Genomic DNA, 18,826 nt, shown 5'->3' with positions numbered 1-18,826 from the left:
GACAATACAACAAATAGATCATAATAAAAATGCATAAATACAAAAACATAACTATGAGAGAGCAGAGCATTATGTCACTTGTATGTATTACATCCCATGAGCTCCAGAAGGAAACACGCTTTGGAAAAATGCAAGTGCGAGTAGGAATAACAAAAAGATAAAATTAAATTACCTTGATAGTTGGTGCTAGGATCTCTGGTTGGGGGTCTCTGGGGTATCTGGTAGCAGCATGAGGGCTGCAGGGGAAGGTAGCATCCAGCTGCAATGGTGTCGGTGTGAAATGGCTGCCAGATTTGGGGCTAAATAGGCCCAAAGTTTCATTGTCGGGCTGCAAGAAGAGAGAGGACCTAGTGTAGCCCAAGAAGCATGGGCTGAAATTGAGAGGCCAGTGATGGAGCCCAGAGGAGCTGCAGGGAGAGGCTTGCAGGGGGGGACTTGCTGTGGGTCCAAGAGAAGAGGCAGCAGTATGCTGCCTATGGTGCCAGGCCGCAGTAGTGAAAAAGCCACAGGAGCATGACCCCCATGGCACTGGCAGGGCAAACCAGCTGGACGGAGTAGAGCAACCAGACCGGCATCAGGCCACCACTCTGGTTCAAGTCTAGGCTGCAGTGATGAGTAAAATAATTTGCACCACTCTGGTTTTGCTGCTGCCAGAATGCTGAAGCATCCGGGGGGCCTTGGGATAGCTCCTGGCGTGATTCCTAGTTGACGACCACACTCCTGCTGAGATCAGCAGGCAGCTGCGGTTCTGATCAGGGAAAGCTAAAAAAAAAAAGATTAAAAAAAAAAAAACAGCCGAGGAGGCCAAGTGATCCAATGAGCGGCTGAGACTTGTGGCTGACTTGCTTCCGGTGTCACCTCCGAAAACGACCTTTTTTTACCTTTTTGATCAGCCCGGATCATTGGCACGCACTCTGGTGGCTTCCCAGAAGTGCATCGCAGAGTTTCTGCTCCAGAGCGGCAAGGAGATGGCCAGCAAACCACACTGGGTAAGCTGCAGAAGAGCAAGAAGGTCAGCAGCCCCCCCGAGCCCTCACCAGGCCTCAAATAATAGCGAGCTGTGGAGGAAGGCCGTAGTGCAGGCCCTTGACGGGCGCTTCCAAAATATATCCCAGCAGATAGCATCAGGAAATGAAAAGCTAAATGAAATTTAGGCAGGTGGAAGACACCAAAGATAGAGTAGCAGAGGTAGAATAGGAGACAGAAGCCCTACAGCAATAGCAGGGGTTGCTTGGAAAAACAGTTTGCAGTATTAGAATCTAAAGTATGATGACCTGAAAAACAGGTCCTGGAGGAATAACCTTTGGTTTTTGGGTTTACCTGAATCTCAGATAGGGAATCTCAGATAGGGAACTGGGCCTGGAAAATCTTCAGGGGTGATGCCATGTTGAACGTGCTCATTGTCTGGGAGCCCGCGCTTTGGGATCCACTAGGCCGTGAGTTGTGATCGCAAGATTTTTTAACTTTACCCATAAGCTGGCTATCCTCTAGGCATACAGAAAAAATAGTCGCTGCTACATGAGGGAGGCAAAATCTTAGGGATAGATTTTAAAAGGTTGCGTGCAGTGGCACTGAGGAAAAACCCATCCGACTGACAAGTATTAATATCTTTTAAATAGGTCAGATTCAATGACATGTCTAACTTGTAGATAGGCATAAAACTCCCGGTGGGAAAGGGTATACTCCGACTGAAGGTCACTAAAGCAAGTTTGCTTGGATAAACTGAAGCAGGGAGGCCAGCCCCTTTTTAGCCCAGCTTGAAAATACTGTATTCCCCACTCCCGGCAAAAACCTCGTAGAGCCCACAATAGATGGGAAAGGGGAAACATCCCAAGATACCTGCAGTTTACTACAAAGCATCTTCCAGACCTGTCTACATGACATAATAAGAGAATGTAATTGGATATGATCCGGTAAGGAGTTTCCCTGAACATGTAACAAATTTCCCATGTGATACAGCCTACACCATGTTTGTAGAAACATCACAGATGCAAGGGTGGGGAGCCCACTGTCAGGAACTGACGGCCAGGGGCAATTGGACAAGGAAGAGCTGGGGTGGAACATCAACCGACTGGAAGCCCGGGCAGTCAGACTAGCTTGCCTACGATTCAATCACAGATTCCGAGGAGAAGCTGTCAGTCATGTCGGACAACGCCACAACAGTGGCCTACATCAACCGCCAGGGAGGAACCAGAAGCCAACAGATGTCCATGGAGATAGACCCTCTAATGATGTGGGCGGAAGCAAACCTGCAAGGGATCTCGGCCGCCCACATCGCAGGAAAAGACAACTTCACTGCGGATTACCTCAGCAGAGAAAATCTAGACCCAGGGGAATGGAGGCTGTCAATCCACAGCCTTCCAGTTGATAATAAACCGCTGGGGAACCCCAGCCATGGATCTTCTGGCAACCCGGTCCAACGCCCAAGTTCTGCAGACGAGACCCTCAATCCCAGGGGATCGACGTCCTCATCCAAACCTGGCCATAGGGAAGACCTGCTGTACGCCTTTTCTCCATGGCCACTACTGGACAGGATCATCCGCAAGATAGAACACCACAGGGGCACCACTAGTACTTCTAGTGGCCTCGGACTGGCCAAGAAGGCCTTGGTATGCAGACATGCGAAGACTTCTTGCGGGGAACCCCTGTGTCTACCTCCACACAGGGACCTGCTCCAGCAAGGACCAATCCGCCACAAAGACCCAACTTGATTCTCTCTTACAGTCTGGCCATTGAGAGGACTCGCCTGAAGAAGAGTGAATACTCGAGGGCAGTAATTGACACCTTGCTCCGAGCACGCAAGTTTTCCACATCCTTAACTTTTATATACGAATATGGAGAATATTCTAAGCCGGGTGTGAAAACCGCGACATCCTTCCGCGGACAGTCAAAATTCACCTGATCCTGGAATTCCTGCAGGACGGCCTGAAGAAGGGGTTGTCTCAACTCCAAGGTTCAACTGGCCTCGCTGGCCTGCTTCAGAGCCAAAGTGGACGGCATCAGTCTATCTTCCCATCCAGATGTCTCCCGCTTCCTGAGAGGGGTCAAGCAAATCAGACCACCACTAAAGTGGCCGGTACCCCTATGGAATCTCAATCTATTACTCGACTTCCTAGCGAAAGCTTCCTTCAAACCTATACGTGGTCTGTCCCTCCGGCTCCTGACCTTGAAGACTGCATTCCTAGTGGCAATATGTTCAGCCCGTCGCATCTCCGAACTTCAAGCGCTGCCATGCCAGGAACCGTTCCTCAGATTCACACAGGGATCCATACAGCTACGCACTGTCCCCTCCTTCCTTCCAAAGGTGGTTTCTCATTTCCATCTAAACCAAACCATCTCGCTGCCATCTCCAGACGAGCATAAGGACTCTGAAGACTCATGCCGCCTATGCCATCTTAACGTCGGCAGACTCCTAGTCCACTACCTGGAAAGATCGGAATCCATACGAAAGACGGACCATCTATTCATCCTTCACAGTGGGAAGAAACAAGGGGAAGCAGCCTCGCAGGCAACCATAGCTCTCTAGATCAAAGAAGTAATCAAGGTGGCCTACGTAGAGGCAGGCAAGCCTCTACCTCTACAAGTCAAGGCCCATTCCACAAGGGCCCTAGCAGTGTTCTGGGCAGAAACCAAGATGCTGTCACCTACCGAGATCTGTCGGGCGGCGACATGGTCCTCCATTCACACCTTCTTGTGGTTCTACCGCCTGGATGTTCAGGCCAGGGAGGACACAGCATTTGCTAGGGCAGTACTAAGTGGGCCACGGGCAGCCTCCCATCCGGTTCGGGAGTAGCTTTTGTACAACACATTGGTCCTGAGTCCATCTGCTACACTCTAGGAAATGGAGAAATTACTTACCTGATAATTTCGTTTTCCTTAGTGCAGACAGATGGACTCAGTATCCCCCTCACAGCTGCCTCATAATACGGAAATCTCAGGTGACAATCCCCGAGAGCAAGACATGCACGGGTAAGCCACGCTTTACCTCTAGTTAGGACACCCATAGTTACCGGGTGTCTGCATTTCTCGGTTGAGTGCACTGGCGGTCTCCAGCTAAAATTCACGTCAACCAGTTCAAGTTAATCAAGTTATTCAAACACACATATATCCACAATTGCTTTTCGAGGAGAATACTGAAGAGCAGAGCTTCCTGCAGCGGTATATGTAGTGCTGAAGTCAGATTGAAATCTGACTCCGTCTCCAACTGCTATCAGGAGCACACTATACCCATTAGAGATGTGAATCGTGTCCTCGATCGTCTTAACGATCGATTTCGGCTGGGAGTGGGAGGGAATCGTATTGTTGCCATTTGGGTGTGTAAAGTATCGTGAAAATCGTTAAAATCGTGAGCCGGCACACTAAAACCCCCTAAAACCCATCCCCCACCCTCCCGAACCCCCCCCCCCCCCCAAATGCCTTAAATTACCTGGGGGTCCAGCGGCACACTAAAACACGGCACACTAAAACCCACCCCGACCCTTTAAATTAAATCCCCCACCCTCCCGAACCCCCCCCAATGCCTTAAATTACCTGGGGGTCCGTAGCCTTAAATTACCTCCGTAGCGGTGGTCCGTAGCTAAATCGGGGGAAGGGGGAGAGCAGGAAAAGCGGCACACTAAATCGTGTAGTCTTCAGCCGGCGCCATTTTGCACAATGGCCGCCGCAAAATGGCGGCGGCAATAGACCAAAACGATTCGACGCAGGAGGTCGTTCCGGACCCCCGCTGGACTTTTGGCAAGTCTTGTGGGGGTCAGGAGGCCCCCCCAAGCTGGCCAAAAGTTCCTGGGGGTCCAGCGGGGGTCCGGGAGCGATTTCCTGCCGCGAATCGTTTTCCGTACGGAAAATGGCGCCGGCAGGAGATCGACTGCAGGAGGTCGTTCAGCGAGGGTTCCGGACCCCCGCTGAACGACCTCCTGCAGTCTATCTCCTGCCGGCGCCATTTTCCGTACGGAAAACGATTCGCGGCAGGAAATCGCTCCCGGACCCCCGCTGGACCCCCAGGAACTTTTGGCCAGCTTGGGGGGGCCTCCTGACCCCCACAAGACTTGCCAAAAGTCCAGCGGGGGTCCGGAACGACCTCCTGCGTCGAATCGTTTTGGTCTATGGCTGCCGCCATTTTGCGGCGGCCATTTTGCAAAATGGCGCCGGCTGAAGACTACACGATTTAGTGTGCCGGTTTTCCTGCTCTCCCCCTTCCCCTGATTTAGCTACGGACCGCCGCTACGGAGGTAATTTAAGGCTACGGACCCCCAGGTAATTTAAGGCATTTGGGGGGGTTCGGGAGGGTGGGGGATTTAATTTAAAGGGTTGGGGTGGGTTTTAGGGGGTTTTAGTGTGCCGCTGGACCCCCAGGTAATTTAAGGCATTTGGGGGGGTTCGGGAGGGTGGGGGATTTAATTTAAAGGGTCGGGGTGGGTTTTAGGGTGTTTTAGTGTGCCGGTTTTCCTGCCCTCCCCCTTCCCCCGATTTACGATTTTTTGACGATAAATCGGGGGAATTGGTATTGTATCGTGGCCCTAATGATTTTTGACGATTTAAAATATATCGGACGATATTTTAAATCGTCAAAAAACAATTCACATCCCTAATACCCATTGGTCTTGAGTCCATCTGTCTACATTAAGGAAATCGAAATTATCAGGTAAGTAATTTCTCCATTTCCAATCTTGTGAGTTGTAATTTTTCTAGAAAATGAAAAATAAAGGATTAAAAAAAAAATAAAAAGCCAAAAAAGTAGAAATTAAATAAAGCAAATACAGAGTCCAGGTGAGTAGTGCTTAGAGGCAATGGAGATACCCCTATGATAGACTAAAAGTTAATTTTAAAGGTAAAAATAGCCCTGGGTCTTCAATAGCATTTTTAGGGCCAAAAAACAAAGCAAATAAGGTATGTGGGCATCAGAGGGTATGAATATTGTGGAATATAACATTTGGACATCTGTGCCAACAGGTAGTTTTTAGGGTTGAGTGGGCATTTGTTTTTTCTTAGGGTGTCATTGGATTTCATTGGGGAGTCTTGTATCTCTGTGGGAATATATTTGGGTCAATTTTTAAAGCCCAGCGTGTGCCAATACCAGGAGATATGTGCGCGGTCTGCACGCATTTTCCAAGCAGTATCTCCCGGTACACGCGGAAATGCCAGATTTGTAAAAAGGGGCGGGTTGGGGGAGGGCCAGAGGCAGGGGTCGGCCGGGACAGCGCCTGCCAGCAGCCAGCTGGTGCGCGGAACCTCTGCTCGTGAGAGCACGTAAGTTGTAAAATAAAAAAAAATGTAGGTGGGTTAGGGGTCAGGGCAGAGAAGGGAAAAGGAAGAAGGATAGGTTAGGGGAAGTTCCCTCCCAATCCACTTGCCTTATTGGAGCAGATTGGGAGGGAACCGGGGAAGGCCCGAAAGCATTGCCGCTGGCTTCTAATTAAAATCCCCCGCCCCCCTTACGCACATTTATAAAATCGGGCACATCCATGTGCTTGCCGAGAACCACACACACCTGGGCGCCCGCGTGCCCCTTTGAAAATTTACCTCAGTATGAGTGTTTTGGGGTTTAAAATTGCAAACTTAACTCCATTCCAGTCAAAATTTTCATTTCCTCTCAAAACCTTAGAAAACAAGGTCCGTTTAGCTGAGCACAAATGAAAATAACATTCTGAAGCCATCACTTTGGCAACAGAATATTTGTGGTAAAGAGGCTGGCATAATTGTACTGTTTTAGGTTAAAGCACATTTCTTTTTGAGTTTAGAAAATACATTTTAAAAATCCTTTAAAGCTTCTAAAATCCTCTGCTGCCATTTACACCAGTAGTAAGTGGTAGAGAGCTGATTTTACGTTCTTTATATAAGAATTCAGTTATCATAGGTACTACTTCACCTTGTGATAGAGTGGCAAGGAAATTTTAAAACCAAAAAATCTTAGTAACAGAATCTTGAGAGAGCAGTGTTGGATATTATTCAGAGGAGGAGTGTCATACCCTGACTCCTTTCTGAGAACTTTTAAAAGTGTAAAAAAAACAAAACACCTAGGACAGTGGGGAATGAATGAGAGTATGAATGAATAAAGTAATGTATAAAAAGAAATCCTGGAAAGGTAAGAGTAAGAAATAGCTTAAAAGTAAAACAGCTAATCCACACCAAACTTTGCATACAAACAATAAAAAGACACAGGTAGTGAGAAAAAAAGAGAATATAAAATGAGAAATTAGATATATATATCTAGAGAGAGAATTTACACAAAGGAACACACTTAAAAAGTTTAAATTCCTTGATAAGTAAGAATTGTCTTCTCATTTATGATTTTCCATAGTTTCTGAAAAATAAGAAAGAACACAATCTGTTCTTAGTTTTAATGAAAGACATACACTGTTTTGATGTGATTTCTGAAATCATTTATCAAAAATAAAGAACCATTACCCTAAGAACAGAATTAGTAAAAGGAAGTAAAATTTTGAGAGAATTACTTATCTGATGAGAATTCTGTAAAGAAACCAGTTCCATAATAGTAAAGATCTAAAAACAAAGTACATAATTTGTTTAACATACAATTGTATATATCTTTATTGAAATTTGTATGTCTTGAATATTGTGCAACTCTTATTCTTGTGGTACTAAAAAATATTTTAAGCTTCTTTGAATTAATCTGAGATCATTAAGGAATTTTAAAGTTCAAAGTGTTCAAAGTACAGATTAGCCAATATCTTGCCAGCTTTGTTTCCAAAGCAATAGAGCTTATGTGTGGTGTATAATAGACTCTTCATTGTCTTTTGATGGAGATAATTTAAATTATATAGGGACTCTCTCTATAAAGCCGCTTATTAGCTGCAGATGGAAATTCAATAAAACAAGCTTTGATTTTTTAAATTCTTGCTCTAATTAAACTATCCGTTGGTTAAGTAACCTATTTTCTTAATCACATAGGCCATAATTTCCCCCCACATCACAACCTTCCCCACTTCCCAGAATAGTAGAGGGTTCGACTTATGATGAGATTTGTGATCACCATATTCCTTCCATTTGGTCTTAAGATATGCCTGAAAGTCACCATCACCTGGAAGATGAGTGGGACATTTCCAGCTACGCTGACCTACCCCTGAGTCCTCTCACTTGAAATCCACTCAAAGTATGGAATGATGTGAAAACTCTGTGGGTCCTATTTCTGCCTTATGAACTTGAGAAAAGCCTGTTGTAGAAACCAAAATACAGTCAATCCGAGACATAGACTCATGAGCTTGCGAAATGTGTGTGAAATCCTTTTCCTGTGGATGAGTAACCCTCCAAACATCCAGTAAATTTAAATGTTTACTCAAAAACGGAATACCCTTGTTATGCCTCAATTTCGGGAGAGACACCCGATATCTTCGATCTATAGAGGAATCTATTATGCAGTTAAAATCTCCCGCTAATAACAGTTCCCAAGGTATGAATTGTCAAGGCTTGCATTATTTCTTTAAAGAACTCGTGCGAGTAGACATTGGGAACATAAACACTGCACACATAACTGCCTGGCCAAATAATTTCCCTGTGATAAATACATATCGACCTGCATTATCTCTAAGTTGGGTCATGCTCAAAAGCTACCCTTTTCCCACTAGGATGGCAACTCCTCCCTTCCTGTTAACTGCCGAGGAATAATATATCTGACCTACCCAGTCTCTAAGTAATTTATTGTGTTCTTGGTCATTCAAATGTGTCTCCTGCAGACACGCAATCTGAGCTGTGTCTACTAAGGGAGGTTAACATTTTAACACATTTCACAGGGGATCCTAAGCCCGCTATATTCTAGGAAAGTACCTTCAAATTGTCAACTATATCTAATCAAAAAGAAAGGACAATTCTTCCCATTAAAACACCCTTCCATAAAATCCTCACTGATCCCCCACCACCTTTACCGAAGGTGATGGAGCAACAAATGTCCTGGTTAAACAGATCATTTACCATTTCAGAAGTTCTGAAGGAATTACGTTTAGTCCATTACAGAAGGCCCCAGGCCCTGATGGACTTAATGCAGAATTTTACAAGGTCCTAATTGGGGAGCTAGGAGTAACCCTCAAAGAATATTATTCAGCTTTACAACAAGGTGCATTTCCCTAGGATGCCAAAAGGGCGTACATTATGGTTCTCCTGAAAGGGGGGAAAGGACCCATTGCATCCGGCCTCATATAGGCCTACATCTCTTTTGAACTTTGTTTTGAAACTTTGTGCCAAAATCCTTGCCACCCGGTTGAATTTGGTGCTCCCAACTTAAATTTCTCAGAACCAAGTCTGTTTTGTGAAGGGAAGGATAGAGAGTAAGAGATTGTTGACAGCGATGACTCAATGTAATTTCTCTAACACTCAAGCACTCGGGTGACATGGCGATATTTGTTTTCGGTATTGCATCGATATGGATTTGAGGGTGACTTTATCTTCAATATCTCCCTATTGTACCAGGAACCTTGTTCTGTTATTCTGGCAAATGGGTGTATGTCCCGAGAATTTGAACTCCAAAGAGGCACCAGACAAGGGTTGTCCCCTATTCCCACTTTCATATATATTCTCTCCCTTGATCCCCTTTTGTGGAAAATAGCAGATTCCCCGGTTATTCAAGGCTTTGAAATAGAAAGGGAATCGTTTAAGATAGTGGCTTTTGCTGATGACGTCCTAGTCTTTTTGACAGATCCTGTGCATTCCCTGCAGAAAGTTATGGCACTTCAGACCCAATTTGACATCTCTGGCCTCAAAATTAATCTTCATAAGTCAGAGGCACTGGATGTCTTGGAACTCTGAAAGCCTGCTAGCCAGGGTCGTTTCCTTTACACTGGGTTGAAGCTGAAATGAAATATCTGGGGATTAAAATCCCAGTCAATACAATAAATCTTTACAATAGTAATGTACTTCCCTTGTTGCTAAAGACCAAGCAGAAATTGTCAGAATGGCAGTCATTACCCCTTTCCATCGGTGATGGGATTCATTTATTTAAAATGATGAAGCTGCCGAGATGACTTTATGTACTACAAATGCTACCAGTTTGGATTAAGGCGAAGCACTGGATAGAACTAACAAGGCTGTCTGCAAATTTTTATGGAGCAATAAAAGGACTAGGCTACTTTTCCATGGGCCACCCTGTATTTTTATCATATTTTTCAATTTCCCCGTTTTCCCTTTGTGCAGTGATATAAAAGTTCACAGTGAACTATAAATGCCATCATGTGTTGGCATGTATATATTTTATTTCCCCAGTCCCTTACATCAACTATGTCAGCATCTGCCTCCCCCTTTGGAATTCTCACTTCTGATTTGTCAAAAATAAATCATCAGTCGGGGATCTGCATGGGGTCCTCCGCATAGCTAAGTTCCTGCCATTTGCCACCTAAAGGGAACAATGAGTATTGCTGGTCACTTCTGTTTTTCCTTTCTACCCACAAGTTTCCGTTGCTCAAACATCTCAAAATAGTATCTGCAGAAACAAGCACCAGTGTGAGAGCAGAACAAGGGTAAAAAGTTTACTCTGTCCAGGGTTCAGGCTCTCCAGGTATATCTAGATATTCACCTTCACAAAATTTAAGGTTGTCAGTTTGTTACATATAGATAAGGCATATCATATTCCTATGATTAACCCCTCAAAATGCACATTTAATCAGCTATCAGTAAGATTAAAATATTTCTTGTGAGGGGGGTATATAATGAATTTGATAAAGAAATATTTATCATTAATGATAGAAAAAATCTTAACATATAGGGTCCATATTTGTCTAGATTAATGGAGATACATTGGAAAATGTCTTTACCTCAAGAATGTTAGTTTAGGCAACTTCTTGTGAAGTTGTGACTGCTATCATTAATTATGATAGACTGGATGATTCACAGTAATTATTCTACTAATACTTTGTAAAAATGTTCTGCATTTTTTTTCTTATTTGTTTACAATCATATCTATTGTATACTTATTTGGTCTGGCAATTGAGGATGAAATCCTTATTTAATTGGTTTTCATGATCCCTCTTTGGGTTTCTTGCATCTTCTATATTGTTTTAATCCTTCAAATGTATGACTGAATTTTATATGATGTCATTAAAAAATAATTACATATTAACTATACTTTCATGCCTGGTCTTCCTGGCTATGAGCCTGGATTCTCTGCTATTAGCTGGAGCTGGAGGGTGTACTAATTCCTGAACATTTAAATCTGTTGGGTTTTTTTTTAAATTTTGCTGGGAGTTATAAAGAAGGCAACTATAAGTATTTAATATCTAATGAATTTCTATTAGGTACCTATCAAACATTTTTGGAAGGAGGCAGGGGAGGAACATGGTTTTAGATCACAGTTTAGATAGTGATGAAAGCATCAGGTTTGTTCAGTACACAGTTTCTAATTTGGTTTTGTTTTTTTCATCTCAACTTTGTGACACAGGATTATTCTAGCAAAGGACAGAGATTTATTCGCACTCGAACCTTTGTGCATAAAACAGGAATACAATGCAATAGGAGTACAATATGAGCCTATTTTAACTCCCTGGTCTTGCTGGTTGATAGATTATAATAGAATTCTATATCTATAGGAAAGCAATTCAACATAGCTGTCTTCCAGGTCCATTGGGTTGATGTGCTAGTTTTAAGGATTTCTGTTTCTGTGAATCTGCACTTTTCCCCTAGTAAATTATAAAGGTTAGAATTGTCTCTGCAATAAGGAGAAAAACCTCTGGTGATGAACATGTTTAAATTTTAGAGAAGATAATTTGAAAATGTATATGTGAATCTCTATATTTTTTTAAATCTATATCAGAGTCAGATGGACTTCAGCATTGCATCAGTTCCTGCTCAAGAGCAAGGTAGCATTCCATGGCAGATTGAACAGAAGCAGCCAGCAAAAAGCCAAGCACCCAAGGGATCACATGTCCAGCCCTCCAAACCCACTCAGGTCAGCAAGACACCCAGCACAGATGGATTAGGACCTGCCAGGAAGGAAGAGGAATCGCCTTTCTGGAAGATCAGCGCAGAGCGTTCCAGGGTTGAAGGAGAGCAGGCCGAATTCCAGTCGCTGACACCTAGTCAGATCAAATCTCTGGAGAAAGGAGAAAAAGCCCTTCTGTCCTATTGCAGGCAAGAGTCCGGCCCAAAAGAGAGAGAGACTCCAAAGCCTGAAAAGTCCAACATGCATAAGCAGGAAAAAAATGTTAGTCTCAGCACAGCCTCCGAGGCAGCAGAGTGGAAGAAATCTCGGTCCAGTCTGTCCTCCATCCGCACATTGGATGAGGTATTTCTTCCAGAAACAGCTCCCCAGAAACCAGCAGCAGCTGAGACGCTTGGTGGTGATGATGCTGTCAAGGACAAGGCTTTCCCTTTGGAGCAGCAGATGTTTGCACAGGTAACAGATGGCAGCTATTCTTTGCTGTAGACTTGGAAAAATCATTTAACTTGATCAGTGACAGTGCCAGGAAACAGGGCCTCACCACTCTATAAAAGTAAAGAAATGATGTGATTTGAGCTCTCTTGCCCTCCTATATCCTTCTTCCTTCAGGCGACTCTACAGCTGGGATACAGCAGTCTTCCTGATCTGTCATTGCTGATAAAGAATATGAACAAGAGTTTTATGAGGGCCAAATAATTAACAGAATAATAACCTATTTTTGTTAGAGGGCTGTAAGGTAACAATTTTGAACCATCCAGGAAACACTTAATTTTCTACCTCATTCTCTCCCCTTGATGGTTTCTAATAAAATCTGGCATCTGGCTAGTTGGTTCTAATCATATAAGATCAGATGCTTATTACAGATCTTATTTGGAGCAGTTGACATACACTGGTAAAATAGCATCAACTCTGTAGTTTCCGTTTCCCCCTAATAAAAATAGTCCATATACGGTGCCAGCCATTAAGAATGGCTGGCAGGCCTCTGTGGTATCAGTATTTTTGAATGCTGCAGCACCATTGATTTCAGTGGGACTGATCACATGTTGCTACCTTAAAATCACAGGACACCAGAGATTGCCAAACTTGTGGTTTAGCCAGTGCTGTATATGATGGATTGGAAATTTAAATCCAAGACTGACCACACATGTCCATATTGGCCCTAGTGCCACAAGAATAACCCTTGATGAAAGGGAATGTTTGAAAATGTATGTGCTGTTGCTAGAAAACCTCCTTTTGACAAAAGGAGTAAAAATTCCCAGAAGGGTATGTCTTTTGGATTGGTACTCTAACAGGGGGGAGATCTGTAGGTAGCAGGAGATGTAACATCTGAGGCAGCTTGTAATACAATATTCCCTTAGAAGCACCCATGTGAGCCTCTTATTTTTCTTGTTTATAGACTTTTTAAAACACCTTAAAGCTGATGCATCAAAATCCATAACCAAATGAGTTCCATAGTCTCCAAAGCCACAAATATTTTTCAAAAACAAAACTAACCAATATTTTCCATTAGAGGTGAAACTGCAATTTGCACTTCCCAGGAAAAACGAGATCCATTGCTAGATGCTGTTTCTCCTTTGTTCTTCTCCATCAATGTCCTGCTCCCAGAGCATGTATGCATTTAATAGAAGGGCCTTCCTTGTAGCAATGGTTCTTAATCAAAAGCACACTCCCACTGTTACACCTTTTATGGAAACTGCCACATTATTCACTATGGTAAAGGCTTAGTGGCCTTACATATGTCTGTTATTTTCTGACTCCTGATGTAAGGTTGTGGAGCTTTTTAGAATAGCTTCATGTTTAACAAAAATGGTGACATTCCATATATTTAACAGTGTTTTTTCTTTTCACAGGTCAATACCAACAATGTTGTTTTGAAGACTGGGTTTGATTTTTTGGACAACTGGTAAAGAGGTCATAAAGTATAATTTTGAAGCTGTCTGGGAAAAGTCAACTTTCATCTTGTATTCTAAGTCACTAGTTTGTGTGTACTTTTTTATTACTATAATTGACACTCTTCTCACTGCCTTCCTAAAACAATTTGTTTTTCTGCAAGAGCAGACACTTATTTTGTATAATCCAGTGATGTACATGTTTATCATTTTGACTTTTTTAATGTTTAGTTTGAAATCAGCTAGATATATTATTTAACAAAAGTACTGGGTTGTTTTTTGGGGTTTTTTTGCAAATATCTCATTCTATGGGCATGTTATGTAGAGTTTTCTAATACAAGCCTGCTCTACTCTACGTCTTTCTTTTTTTCACTGGCATTCCCATTACACATTGGTGAGTGGAATTATACTCGTACCTCACTATAAAGTATCATTGTTCTGGAACAGCCTTTTAGAGAGTATCTTGTGAAACTTTTGGTATTATTGCGATTTACAGTATTATGTTTGGTGCAAAAGGTGTTCTGGAGAGGGATCTGTCCATTGCTAGAAGGATGACAAAAGAAAGAAAATTGACCTTTGAATATAAAGGGTCCCTTTGCTGCAACCATGACAAGGATGAAAAAATTATGGCATGGGAATCTGAAGTACGATACCAGAACTTACAATATCACATGGATGCTGTGAGGCATCAGTAGCAAATGAAAAGCATTGAAAGCTGTGGGGGAGATGGCTCCATTTGTTAAAAAAAAACAAAAAAAACCCTCCCATGTTTAACGGTAATGTAATTGCAATCTAGTTGTGATCATGCATATGAAGTTAGTCTTCTTTGTGTTGTCTTTGTAATAACTTGTGTTACTAAAAGCACACTGGTTCAGTTTTTGGCGAGGTATCCAGGAAGAATATTCTTCCTCGATGGGAGATATTCTTGCTCAAACTGTATTTTGGTCTTGGTTAAGTGTAATTATTTCCCAGGATCTGGAGCTTCTGATTAATAGAGAAGCATGCAGGGGTATGAGCCTGTTGTGTTGAGAAAAATATTAAATCACATTCCTGAAAATGTATGAGCTAATAAGAACTTAATATGTATATGCAGGCTCAGGTAAAATATAGTGGTTACAAGATTGTTATAGGAGTGAAATAGAGCACACCATTTTTCAATGAAAGAAATATATAATCCATAATTATTAACAGTTTATCATACTTGAGACCACTGTTGAAGGTCTTAAAATATATAGAAACAGAAAATGATTGCAGATTTGGACAGTCACACCCATCTATTCTACTCATTCCTGATGCAATACTGTAGAACCTATCCAACCTCAGGCTAAATCCGTGTGTCAGAATCTTCTGTGCTTATTCCAGGCTTTCTTTAATTTTGTGATTGTTGAGGTAGAAGAGGCCAGAACAGAGAGACATTCATGCATCTACCACCCTTTCTGTGAAGAAATATTTCCTTCTGTTCCTCCTGAGTCTACCCTGTTTGAGCTTCATATCATAAACTCTTGTTCTAGTTGATAGATGCTTCATTTTGATTGACAGTATTACTATCCTTAACATAAGGCTTGGGGGTAACTTGCACGGAGCGGCAGTTACTACCATAAGAAACTTGCTGGGCAGATTGGATGGACCACTTGTTCTTTTTCTGCTGTCATTACTATGTAGAACTTCATTCCACTGAAAAACGTTTGTATCTTGTGCATTATTTATACATTTGAGATATTTGAATGTGTCTGTTATATCCCAGCTCTTTCGCTGCCTTCTAGGGTATACACTTAGGTCCTTTAGTTTCCTTTCATAGGGCTTTTGGTACCAACTCTACACTATTTAAGTGGCCTTTCTCTGGACTACCTTTATTTTGTCTGTATCCTCCAGAATTGAATATGAGATTGAAATGTTTGGTTTTTATTTGATTTATATTCTGCCTTTCAGCCACTTCAAAGAGGATTACATTCAGGTATTGTATTTTCCTGTCTCCAGAGGGCTTACGATCTAAGAGGTGATTTTTAAAAGTTTTGCGTGCGCAAAAAAGGCCACATACATGCGTAAGTGGGCTGTGCAGGAGCTAAGTAAATTTTAAATAGTTCATGTATGCACACCCAGAAAAAGTAGGCGGAAAATGGGCAGGGCTATGGGCAGGGCCATAATTTTCCTCAGCCAGCGCATAAATATGCTACAGCTCCTTGGTAGGCATAAGAGTCCGGGGGGGAGAGAGAGAGAAAGAGACTAAGCCTCTTTATAAGGCTCAGCCTGACACTCAATATATGGACCATTGTAAGGGAGCACTTTGATTCGGGGTGAGTTTTTGGGAGATGGGTTTGGGTTGAGGGGGGGGGGGGTTATAGCAGACACATTCAGAGGTATTCATTGTAAAATTGACATCAGTAAAGAATTTTAGTCCTTATAAGTGATGAAAAGGAGTTGGTTTGTACAATGTAGCTAGCAGAGAAATACGCGCATGAAGAGTATTTTATAATGTACGCATATATCTTTGCACATGGCGAGATATATACGTTTATGGGCACATGTGGGGCCCTTTTAAAATCTAGCTGTAAGTTTGTACCTGAGGTGATGGAGGGTGAAATGACTTGCCCAAGGTCATAAGGAATGGCAGTGGGGTTTGAACCCTGGCTTTCATGGTTTGTAGTCTGCTGCTCTAACCACTAGGCCACGCCTCCATTCCAACTATGGCTTCAATATAAATAGTTTTAAATTGTGTGTTTCACAACTGTTGTATTAAGAACCAAAAACAACTGGAAACTGAACCAGACTCAAATGCAGCATGTTTTACACGTGGACTTCCCACTGTTTATTCACTCACGTAAAAGCCTTAACTCCCCACAAACCTGACCCATCTGTGAATTTTTCAGTGCAGATACTAAAGGTTTCCTGTCCTCATCTTAACATATGTGTTACCCAGAACATTTATTTTGACTGGAGATTATGTGAATATTGCCTGGCCAAATAATATATGTTATATAATAATACACATTGGCTAACTAATGAGTATTCCCAGTGTAGTGATATCTTTCATCCATTGCATTCTGCCTCTAGTGGCCATGGTCAAATAAACTGTACAAGGGTATACAGTAGGATCACAAGTTTGTTGTTTTATTGATCCTATTCTATCTGGATGCAGCACTAGTACAATATCACATCAAAGTACTATGGAGTTTAATGCTTTATGACATGTACGCAGTTTATGGCAAGGTAATGGTCTGTCTCTTCAGTTATGCAAAACTGAGGCGTAGTGCTGCTAGTTAGATTGTGTAGAATATTGATTTTAGAAGCTGATATTCATAGATCACTGAGCACTATCAATTTAGACACCTCCTATTTTCAGCTGATCTAAGGATTCTAAGTTTTCAGCTGAACTTCTAAGCTGAATAAATGGAATTAAATAAAACTGAGGTTCTTAAATTTAGCCCAGCTATTGCTTCACCTAAGTTAGGTGTGCAGCTTTGAAAACCAGCACTAAGTTCCTAACTTCATTCCCAGATCTGGCCCTACCTTTAGCCCTGTCCACTTTTAATACTTTTAAATTTAAGTGCTCAGCAAAACGGGTTTCACATAAGCAGATCTAGGCACCAAGAAATTTGAATATCAGCCTCAAATATTTCTTGGCTCAATTGCTTGCTCTATTGTCCATATTCCTAGGTTTTGTTTTATTTTTTTATGTTCAGATTTTATTTCTAGGAAACAATCTTAGATAAAAGGTAAAACTGACTTGGCTTAAATTGTATAGTCAGTTACATCTATAACTATGTATGATTAAAAACAATTGAAGCATCCAAAAATCTTTAATATAATAAAACATAAAGGGGCGGATTTTAAGAGCCCTGCTCGCGTAAATCCGCCCGGATTTACGCGAGCAGGGCCTTGCGCGCCGGTGCGCCTATGTTCCATAGGCCTACCGGCGCGCGCAGAGCCCCGGGACTCGCGTAAGTCCCGGGGTTTTTCGAGGGGGACGTGTCGGGGGCGGGGCCGATCGGCGCAGCGTTTTGGGGCAGGACGCGGCATTTCGGGGGCGGGCCGGGGGGTGTGGTTTCGGTCCGGGGGCGTGGCCATGCCCTCCGGAACCGACCCCAGGTCGCGTCTCGGCGCGCTAGCGGCCCGCTGGCGCGTGGGGATTTACTTCTCCCTCCGGGAGGTGTAAATCCCCCGACAAAGGTGGGGGGGGGTCTAGATAGGGCCGGGGGGGTGGGTTAGATAGAGGAAGGGAGGGGAAGGTGAGGGGAGGGCGAAAGGGCGCGCTTTTTGAAAATCTACCCCAAAATGTCAAAGCATCTCAGTGTAAACAATAATCAATAACATACTATTTCTAGGGACCTTCATTTTCACTTTTTATTTTATTTTTCTTTGGAATTTTCATGTTATAACATTTCTTGGGAATTTCCATGCTGTAACAAAACAAAATCAGTGGGGAAAAAAATCACTTTTATAGCGCATACAGGAGAAAAATCAGTGGAAAAGTACATTTTCCACTGATGTCAAAGCATTGAAATTCCTGGGAAAATTAAAAAAAAAAAAAAAAAGGAAAACGAAGATCCCTAACATACTCTGTTGGAGTTCACACTTCTAGAATTTCCAGCTCACAAAAATACAGAATATATTTGTTCTTCAAAAGAGAAAGTTTCATTTTATTTCTTCTAATACATTTTCCCTGATAATTTACATTAGTTGCTGAAACATGAAGATGGCCATATACTAGGACTTCATTTTTAATATATTTTTGTAAACATTCACATATTTTTTGTTTTTTAATGTATGGTGTGGTATAATTTGCACAAATGTTTTTTGACATTTTGTTTGTTTATATTAAAGTATTTTTCTGTCCTTCAGTGAGTGGTTGTTATATAGATTTAACTGACTACACAATCTTCCTTGTCATTTTTCCCCATCACTTTCTCTTCCTTCTATTATATGGAATGTTCTATATTTTGTCATTTTTTATTTGAAATTTTAATTCCTTACATTTTAGAGCTAAAACAGGTGTGCATCACTTACTGTGGTCATATCCCATTTATATTATTTTAGTTTCTCAAATACGTTTTCACTCATT

The 18,826-nt window shown here is 42.3% G+C and overlaps 1 protein-coding gene across 1 annotated transcript in view; it reads left to right on the top strand.

Annotated features, from left to right (window-relative positions):
• C3H1orf198 (chromosome 3 C1orf198 homolog) overlaps nucleotides 1–14,547 on the top strand; it is a 34,406-nt gene extending 19,859 nt beyond the window's left edge. The window contains exons 3-4 of the mRNA XM_029594192.1: nucleotides 11,753–12,334; nucleotides 13,729–14,547. Coding sequence (XP_029450052.1) covers nucleotides 11,753–12,334; nucleotides 13,729–13,785 — 639 coding nt within the window. The 3' untranslated portion in view covers nucleotides 13,786–14,547. The remainder of the gene's footprint in view (nucleotides 1–11,752; nucleotides 12,335–13,728) is intronic.
• The last annotated feature ends 4,279 nt before the right edge of the window (nucleotides 14,548–18,826 follow it).

The sequence above is a fragment of the Rhinatrema bivittatum genome, chromosome 3, assembly GCF_901001135.1.
Source record: "Rhinatrema bivittatum chromosome 3, aRhiBiv1.1, whole genome shotgun sequence".
NCBI classification, from domain to species: domain Eukaryota; kingdom Metazoa; phylum Chordata; class Amphibia; order Gymnophiona; family Rhinatrematidae; genus Rhinatrema; species Rhinatrema bivittatum.
The sequence above is the reverse complement of the archived record's forward strand: the minus strand, read 5'-3'. Positions and strand labels throughout refer to the sequence as shown.